We start from the raw sequence: 8,951 nt of genomic DNA, 5'->3' as shown, positions 1-8,951 counted from the left end.
TCTGGCCCCAGTGGCCTCCCCCGGCCGCACCGCTGTCCTCTGGGGCAGAGAAGAGCCGCCAGTGCAAGATTCCAACGCTTCCCGTCTCCACACCCTGCAGAGGTCTCTGTGCGCCTCGCCCGCCTCCTGAGAGCCTTGGGAGCCGAGCAGAAGCAGGTCGGCTTCGTTCCGTGGTTTAGACAGCAAGCTGGAGGACAGGCTGCCAGAGTCACCCTGCTAGTGAAGAAATGAACTGTCCTCGGGTCTTGGGACTCCCAGCCCCAAACCCTTCACTCAGACCAGTCCTTGTGCCCTGGCTGGGGGGCGGGATGCCTGCAGTTGCCCCTGGAGCATCAGGACAGTGGGTGTGGGTCGGCCCCGCAACCCAGTCTACTTGGTGGTTTTACGTGTGCCGGACATTTCATATAGACGGAACCACGCGGCACATGGGCCGTGTGTCTGCTTTTCTCTGAGTGGCGTGTCTTCCAGGGTCAGCCCTGTGGTTGCGTGTCGGTGTTTTGTGCCTTTTTACAGCTGAACTAGTCCGCTGTGTGCATGGGCCCCGTCGTGAGCAGTGTGGCTGTAAACCTTCACGTACAAGTATTTGAACACCTGTTCTGTACTCTTTCAGATCTACACCTAGGAGTGGAGTTGCTGGGTCGTGAAATTCTATGTTTAATTTTTTGAAGAACCACATCTGCACCATTTTACATTCTCACCAGCAATGTACGAGGGTTCCTATTTCTCCGCATCCTTGCTAGTACTTATTTCCCCCTTTTTCTTTATTTTTTTATAAATTTGTTTATTTTTGGCCGCGTTGGGTCTTTGTTGCTGTGCGCGGGCCTCTCTTCGTGGTGGCTTCTCTTGTTGCGGAGCACGGACTCTAGGTGTGTGGGTTTCACTAGTTGTAACTCGCGGGCTCCAGAGCGCAGTCTTTGTTGTGGTGCACGGGCTTAGTTGCTCCGAGGCATGTGGGATCTTCCCAGACCAGGGCTCGAACCTGTGTCCCCCGCGTTAGCAGGCAGATTTTTAACCACTGCGCCACCAGGGAAGCCCCCGCTTTTTTTTCTTTTAATTGTGGCCATCCTCGTGGGCCTGAGGCGGTGTCTCATGGCTCTGACTTGCATCTCCCTAATGACCACTGAAGTCGAGCATCCTTTCAGTGCTCACGTGGCCTTTCACGTATCTTTGCAGAAATGCCTTTTCAAGTCCTTTGCCCATTTTTCAGTGTTGTGCTTTTGTTGTTGAGTGGAACGATGCTGAACGCATCTGTGGATTTTAGTCTTTCCACAGGGTGCTCCTGGGCACAGCAGGACCAGAGCTGCCGGTGGGACTGGGGTCCTGCTGGCCACCTCTTGCTGTGCTCCTGGGCTGTACCTTTGCCGAGCCTGGTGGCCTCTCTGGGGGTGAGGGTTGCCGTCGTCCTGGTTACAGTGACGGAAGCTGTGAGGGGGTTTTCCTCTCAGGACGCTGGGTGGAGGACCCACTGCCCCCGGGGTGGATCAGCCGCCTTTCCCTCCAGGACCGCAGATTTGGGGGTCCTATGCCGCGTCCGCGTTCAGCCTGCAGGCCGGGGGGGCCGGCTCCCCAGGGGGTAGGGGTGCACTGTCCCTGCTACACCAGCGGCGTTTGCGCTGGGCACGGGTGTGGGGTCGGCCTGGAAAGTTTCGCTGTGAAGTCACACAGGCAAGTGAGCCTGAGGCCCCCGCGAGCAGAACTGCTGTCTCAGGAAACGGGCGGCAGTGCCAAGAGGACCCAGAGCAGCGTCCCGGGTGCCCCGCGCTGGCCTTGGGTGTTGTCCCCACAGCCTCAGCGTCTGTCCTCAGTAAACTAAGTGCAACCAAACTGTAACGTTACTGGGGTTTTTTACAAGGTTATTTTTTCTGACTACAAAAGAAAAACGTACTTTAAAATGCAAACGCGGGGACTTCCGTGGTGGTGCAGTGGTTGAGACTCTGCTTCCAACGCAGGGGGTGCGGGCTCCATCCCTGGTCCGGGAGCTGATCCCACATGCTGCGCAGCATGGCCAAAGACCAAAAAATGCAAATGCATCAGACACACGTGACTCAAACCAGGCTGAAGGCCGCTGTCTTGGAGGGGACAGGACAGAGGTGGGGCAGGGGCCCTGGACTAGGGCCGAGAGCTTCCCTCTCCCGTCCAGCTCCAGCCCCGCCCGTCAGGGCCCCCCCGGGCCTTGGGGGTGGCTTTCTGGCCTGGCTTGCTGACTGCAGCACTGCCAGGAGGTTTGGCGAGACCTCTGGGGACCTGAGCACGGCGCCCCGCCTCGCCTGCAGTGTGCAGCCCTCAGCGAGTGTTCCTGTGCAGGCTTTCGTCAGGGCTTTTTCTGCTTAGTAATAGCGCGGCCTGATACCACTGGCTGGGTCAGCTCTGGGGCGCAAGTGGTGCCCACTTGATGGACTGGCCGCAGTGGTCCCGAGGGGCCGTGCTCATTCCTGCTCACCCAGAAAGGGTGCGTCTCGTGCGTGGAATGACTCGTTGCTGAGCTGCCTTGTAACGGGTGTAGATGGTGAAGCTGTAGGTCAGTGAGTGTGTATTTGCCCTTTTGCGCTACTCTTCCCACCTGCACCGGCCGTCTGTTCGCTCTGGCAGGTGGAATCACCGCCGTGCTCCTGGCTTCGGGTCACTTGGTAAAGCCAGGGACGAGGACTGCCCAGTTCAGCCGAAGGGTCTGCAACTCCCAAGTCAGAACCGCCCTCATTAAAGGGGTGAGAGCGAAGCTGGGCAGCGGCCACCGTGGAGGCCCCAGCACGACCGCGTGCCAGATGCTGGCCTTGGACAGGGGACGTCTCCCCGAGCACCTCGTGTCTCCTCTTTAGTTAATTCTGGGTTTTTCTTACAGGAGGCCGCCAGAGGGCCCGCGAGTGGGGTCGGGTGGTCTGAGAGGGGCCTTGACCCCACTCGCGTCCCGACTGCTCCCAAGCCACGCCCGGCCAGCCCTTCACCCATCGGCGCCCAAGACCCCCAGCCTTGGTTGGACACGGGCCTGCAGCGGAGTCCTGGCGCGCTCGGGCTCAGTGATGCTGGACCTTGTGTCCAGGACCTCTGGGTCAGGGGTGCCTCGCTTTGTGCTGGGTTAACGCTCCCGCTGCTGCCTGTGAAGCAGGTATTCTGGAACCCCTGTTTTATAGGGGAGGGGGCCAGGCCGCCCCCGCCTCCAGCCTGCCCCCTTGCTGACCCTCCGCGGCCATCACGGCTGCTCACCGCTGAGAGCACTCAGGCCAGGAAGCTCCTGAGTGACCTGACGGCCCTCGGGGAAGCCAGTCTCCTGCCCTGTGACCCTCTGTGCTCGGAGACCGAGACTGTGTGAGCACCCACGAGGCAGAGGCCACCTGTGGCCCTGCACCCAGAGGTACACACTAGCACCTCCTCTGGCCCCTGTGCTGGCCCTCGACCAAGGGAGGCCTCCCAGCCTGTCCCCACTTCTTGTCCCTAATCCCAGTTGGAAGGGGGACACACACGGGATGGGAAGGAGAAGCAGCACAGGCCTGGCACAGCTGCGGTGGCCTCACCACCAGCACACGTGGCCCCAAGCCCCCTCCGGCCTCGTCTGCCATGTGTGGTGACAGGAGGTTAGCCACGGCTATGGCTCCTATGGGGACACCGAGACGCGGGGTCCTGTCCTCCACTTCTGGGGCCACGTTTCTCTGCCCACTGACAGTGCTGGCCGAAGGGCTATGTGGCAGCCCCGCCCGTCCCGGAAAGCACAGGGGGCTCCAGGGGGTAGGCTTTGGAGAAGAAACAAAACCCTAGCCAGCTGGTTCCGTTACTAAAGCAAGACATCGCTCTGGGGATCCTGTGACATCCTCCCTCCACGTAACCGACTTTTCTAATTCAATCCATTGCCTCCAGGCTGATCCCAAGCTCCTCTGGTCAACTTTACAGAACCTCAAGTGGCTGCATGTAAGAGCCCAACGTGAGTCCCGTGGACGTTTGAAGTTTTCCTTTTTATTCTAGTTCACAGTTCTCGAGGCATAGCTTTGCTTCAGCAGAAAGGATACCAGAGAGAGGAGAGACATCTGGGAGGGGAGGCAGACAACCTCCCCCCGCCGACCCAGCCGGTGCGGCTGGTGCCAGCACCGCGGGGGCTGGGCCCAGCAGCAGCCAGGGGACACCCTCAGCTTCGGGCCAGGTGGGCAGCACACACAACCTCAGCTCCCCCAGCAAGGAAGGGGCTCTCCCAGGGCCCCCGCTGCCGGGAGAGAAAGTGCCCCCAGCTGGAGGAGAAGGGCCTTCCCCCAGGTGAGCCCCCGCTGGCCCACGTTAGAGAGCAATCCAGACACGCAGCATGGAAAACGCCAGCCTGTCAGTCAGCCAAAAGCTGCATCCCGAGGGTTCGGCTCCTGGGGGACCAAAGGCCATGCCCACCACCCAGCACCAGCAGCCTGGAGGAGCCTGCACCCGAGGGAAGCGTGACTCACCCTTGGGACAGAAAAACAGAGGCAACCTTACCCCCGCCCGGGACTCACTGTGGCTACCGCGGGCCGAGGCCCTGGGATCGGCCCTGAGGCCGAGGGGTGAGAGCGAGTGCGGGCCGCCCAAGCTCGCGCTGACCCGTTCGGCGTAAAAGCAAGGGCAGGGTGCTCTCGACGCCCTGGAGGGAGGCGTCCGCCTGGACCTGCGCCTCTAGAGCAGCCCCTCGGGGGCCCGCAGGCCCCAGTACAGCGCACAGCCCATGTCGTCGATGTCCTCTTCCCGCAGGCCGTCCAGGAGATTCACGCCACGGCTGAAGTGGCAGGGCAGGCTGGCCCGCTCCAGGCTGCCGACGAGCAACTCCAGGGCCTGCAGGAAGTGCTCCGCCAGGGCCTCCTCAGCCCAGTCCGCTTCCTGCTCGCCCAGGTGCAGAACCACCTGGGTCAGGGGGCCGCGGCCCAGCCGCCCCAGCGCCGGGTGGCCACGACAGACGCCGCAGAGCAGCAGCAGCAGCCGCCGGCGGGTCCCGGCGTCGCGCTCGTCCAGGGCCCGCAGCCGGGCGGCCTCTGCCGGGTACCAGTCCTGCAGCCAGAGGTTGCCAGCCAGCCCCTCCAGGGGCCAGGCCAGCAGGAGGTCTCCGGCCTGGGCGCCGGCAGTGGACAGGAGCACAGCCACGGGGAGCTCCAGACACTCGTGCTGCACCTCGAGCAGCAGTTCCTCCGAGGCCACGCGCGGCCGGATCAGGCACCCGAGGAGGCTGCCAATGGCTGGCCAGTTGACGGAGGCGGTCAGGGCCTTGCGGAGCAGCTCCAGCAGGACCCGGGGGGAGAGGTAGCCGCCCACCAGGAAGCGGTCCCAGGGGCTGCTCCCGCGGGGGTAGAACTCCAGCTGAGTCCTGCGCACGGCCCAGCAGCGAGGGTCCTGGGCTACGGTGTCCACACCAGGCACCAGGCTCCACAGGCCAGGCTCCAGCACCAGGGGCACCAGGAGACGCACGGGGTCGGCGGCCCCCACCTGCAGCCCGTCGTAGAGTGGCCCGCCAGGCATGAGTGCCCCGAAGGGCAGTTCTGGGAACTTGTTCCGCAGGTAGGCCTGCAGCTCCAGGGCAATGTCGCCGGCCAGCTGCTTGGCCAGAGCCACGTGGGCCACTGGCATGGTCACGTGGTCCCGCTCGAACGCCAGCAGCTTCTCCTGGAACGTCAGGCACACCGACGGCACTGGGGAGCAGAGCTGAGGCGACGTCGGGGGATCTGCGTCTGCGGGCCCCTCTGTAGAGTGAAGCGGGGGGGGGTCGTGTCAGAGGGACTGTAACGTGACCACCTGAGAAAGCACCAAACTCAGGTCCTCACGCACAGCGAGCGCTTGATGACGGGTTCTCATCGTCCTACACCCTGAGGCTGAGACGGCTTCACGCAGGGTGGGAAACTGGCCCCCATCTGAGGGCCCCGCCGTCCTAATGCTGCCACCTTGCTCCAGTGCCACCCCGCATGGTCCACGTGTTCTGGTGGCTGGAGCCTCGGCACCACCCAGGAGGGGTAAGGACAGACAAATGCGTCATTAAACACTCAGGGAGCCCGGGGCCCTGGGGGAAGAGGGACCCAAATGGGTCACACGGTCAGTCAGGGGCAGGGCCTGGCTGCATCTCCTGAACCTGACCACCAAAAGGGGACCCACCCAGGTCAGACAGGAAGGGGTGCCACTCACCTGGGGCTGAGGGTGAGGGGGCCGGGGAAAGCACGGGCTGGCTGAGGGCTGTGGGCCGAGGCTGGGGCTGGAGGCGTGGTGTGGCCTTGAGCAGGCTCAGTTCCTGCCAGCTGTCCTCCAGGCACGTGGAGTCCCGCTTGGCGTCATCCTCATCCCGAGGGCTGGTGGCCCTGTCGATGAGCTGCAGGCAGAGTGACAGATGAGACAGCTGAAGCCCGGGCAGGAGTGGCAGAGCCGAGGGCAAAGCCAGGCTGGTGGGGTAGAGGCAGGTGCGGCCTCGGGCTGTCCCACCATCGCCGCCCCGCTCTGGGAGCCCCGGGGTCACTGGGCCAGCCCGGCCTTACCCGCTTCACAGCCAGGGTGGCAATGCCCAGCACAGCAGCTCCGCCCACCCCCAGAACCAGGCGGGCGTTGGCCAGAAGGAAGTCCACAGCACCGCCCAGCACCTCGCCGTCACGCCGCTTGCCCCGATTCTGGGAGAACTCCGCCATGGTCAGTGTGCCTGTGAGGGAGCCAGGGTGCAGGGACTGCTCAGTGAGGGGGCCGGCCTGGCAGCAGGGCAGGTGCTCTGGCTGCCATCACGCTGGGATCACTGAGGCGAGCCCTCAAGGGGCCTTCCTGAGAATTTCTGAGGAGAAAGGGGCCACTTGCAGAGTTTCTTGGGAGGAGATTGGCAGCTGCAAACAACCCCCCCCCCAGACAGGGGGGCTCACGGAGAAAGGCCCCAAGGCCCACGGCAGGTCAGAGGAAGGGGACGATCTCCCCCATCCCACCCTCCAGGCCCCCTGACGTCGCAAAAGACCATGAGGTGGATCTTATCGACACCACCCCCATTCTACAAGGAAATGGGCTGCTGGCCCACACAGCGAGCGCTGGGGACTCAGACCCACAACTGCAAAACCTCTGGGCTCTTACCCACCCCTATGGCCAGGTCCTAGGAGCGGCCTCATCTTGGTTCCTAACCAGGGCTGGCACTGCAGGAGGAAACCAAGGCCCAGAAAAGACCACGGCTTGAGGTCCCAGGCAGCCTGCCCCAGACAGCCACTCAGGCCTTTGGGGGGACCTCAGTGAAGCTCAGGGGGCCAGTTGCCCCCCAAATCTCAGCAAGGCAGCCCCCAGAGACAATGCTACCAGGTCAGAGAACAGGACAAGTGAGATGGCCCAGGCTGCCCTGGGGGCAGGAGCTTCCTGCCAACAGGTAGTGCCAGACAGTGTTGAAGGCCCCGCTGCAGCAAGGTAACTCGAAAGACCACAAACAGGGCGAGCCCAGTGCCCTGGACAGGGGCCTCTTGCCTCTGGTACTTGGGACAATGGTGGGTGGGAAGCCGACCTCAGCTGCTGGGAGCCCAGGCAACAGAAGGTAAGCTGAGGGCCGGAATGCCCCAGATGAGGTTCGCTCATCTGTAAGATGGAGCAGGTGGGGTGAGGAAAGGTCCAACGTGAGGAGCCCCAGTGTGGGGCTGGGAAGGCAGGTACCTCTGCCAGGCCAGTGCGCCAAGCCCCAGCTTCAGATTCTTACAGGGGACCTGCCCTCAGGTCGCAAGCACTGAGGAGGTGTGACCAGGGGACCAGTCAGATGGCCAAGAAGGACTGTCTCGCTGAGGACGCCCGAACAGATGACCCTGAGCTCAGAACCAACTCAACCCCAAGGACTCCTGTCGCCCTGCTCGCGGCGGGTGCCCGGGCTCGGTTGCCAGGTGGGGCCGGCAGCCCCGCACCCCGCCCCACCCCGCTCCCAAGCTAAAAATAGTTAAGAAGGCCGGGGGGGTGACCCAGCGTGGCCCCGCGGCGGCTTCCTCGCCGGGGATCAGTACTGCCACCCGCCTCCAAGCTGTAAAGCGCTCAAAGACCCTGCCTGCCTGAGCTGGGTCGCGCAGACCCCAACCAGGAAGGGGAGAGGGCGAGGCCGGGCCTCCCCTCCTCCAAGCCCCGGCCGCGAGGGTCACCGCGGCCCTGGGAACGCTGGGATGGACCCAGGACGCGACTCGACCTCTGCCCGGCCCCGGCTTTTCCCCGGTGCCCCCTTTCTTGGCAGGGACGGCGCGGCTGGCGGAGGCCACGCCCCATGCCCCGGCCGTACCTGCGTCGCTGCTTCGGCGCCCCGGCCGGGGTACGCAGGGGGCCGCTTGGGCCGCGCCACGGGCCCGCCTAGGAATGGAACGTGGAGGACCTAGGAGCCGAACGCCGAGGCCGGGGTCGGCCGAGAGCCCGGCGCTCGCAGACGGGCAGGCCTCGGTTCCAATCGGAGCGCTCGAGGTCCGCGCCCACGTGCCACCCTGAGGCCGCCTCAGCCAATGGCGGCCGCGCGCTCCTCGGGGCGGAGCTTCCCGGCGCGCTCCGTCTTAAAGAAGCAAGGCAGCGCTCCCGGCCGCGGCTAGGAGAGACGCGAGCCTTTTCCGGGCCAGGCACACGCCCAACGGGGCCCTTTGGTCACTGTGGTCTGCAGCCCCCTCTCCCGTGAAGGGAACACTAGCCCTGTCACCTACTGGGGCCGCCATGCGCCGGCCCGGGGACGCCTCCCTCGGGGGACGAGCGGGCACGTAACCGCGCACCCGGGGGTTGCCGGCGAGCGGGGACGCCGAGGAGCGCGGGCGCTGCCCCCAAGCGAGCATCTCCCGGAAGGAGGCCCGAGGCTCGGAACGAGGACCCGGGCGTCCTCTTGCTGCTTCCCCCGCGGGCCCGAGCCTGGGCCCGAACCACCGGGGTCCTGGGCGCCGGCCAGCTAAGGGGACAGAGCCGCGGGCCGAGAAGGCACTGCGGGGCACAGGCGCACCGTGCTCTTCGAGGCCCTGCGCCCCACGGGCTGGCCGCGGGCGCGTCCGGAACTGAGGGCTGGG

The 8,951-nt window shown here is 64.5% G+C and overlaps 1 protein-coding gene across 2 annotated transcripts; it reads right to left on the bottom strand.

The window, feature by feature from the left end:
• Positions 1-3,925: 3,925 nt before the first annotated feature.
• On the bottom strand, positions 3,926-8,849 carry MIEF2 (mitochondrial elongation factor 2). Of its 2 annotated transcripts, none has more exons than XM_032615658.1 (4): positions 8,195-8,849; positions 6,459-6,616; positions 6,115-6,295; positions 3,926-5,678 (listed from the first exon to the last, which is right to left on the bottom strand). In XM_032615658.1, exons 2-4 carry the CDS (start codon positions 6,603-6,605, stop codon positions 4,624-4,626), a joined length of 1,383 nt encoding a protein of 460 aa, XP_032471549.1. In that variant the 5' UTR covers positions 6,606-6,616; positions 8,195-8,849; the 3' UTR covers positions 3,926-4,623. The 2 variants fall into 2 exon arrangements, with proteins under 2 accessions (XP_032471549.1, XP_032471548.1); XM_032615657.1 differs by lacking the exon at positions 8,195-8,849 and adding an exon at positions 7,034-8,184.
• Between the last annotated feature and the right edge of the window lie 102 nt (positions 8,850-8,951).

The sequence above is a fragment of the Phocoena sinus genome, chromosome 20 (assembly GCF_008692025.1).
Source record: "Phocoena sinus isolate mPhoSin1 chromosome 20, mPhoSin1.pri, whole genome shotgun sequence".
NCBI classification, from domain to species: domain Eukaryota; kingdom Metazoa; phylum Chordata; class Mammalia; order Artiodactyla; family Phocoenidae; genus Phocoena; species Phocoena sinus.
Note: the sequence above shows the minus strand (reverse complement) of the source record. Positions and strands in the feature narration are given on the sequence as shown.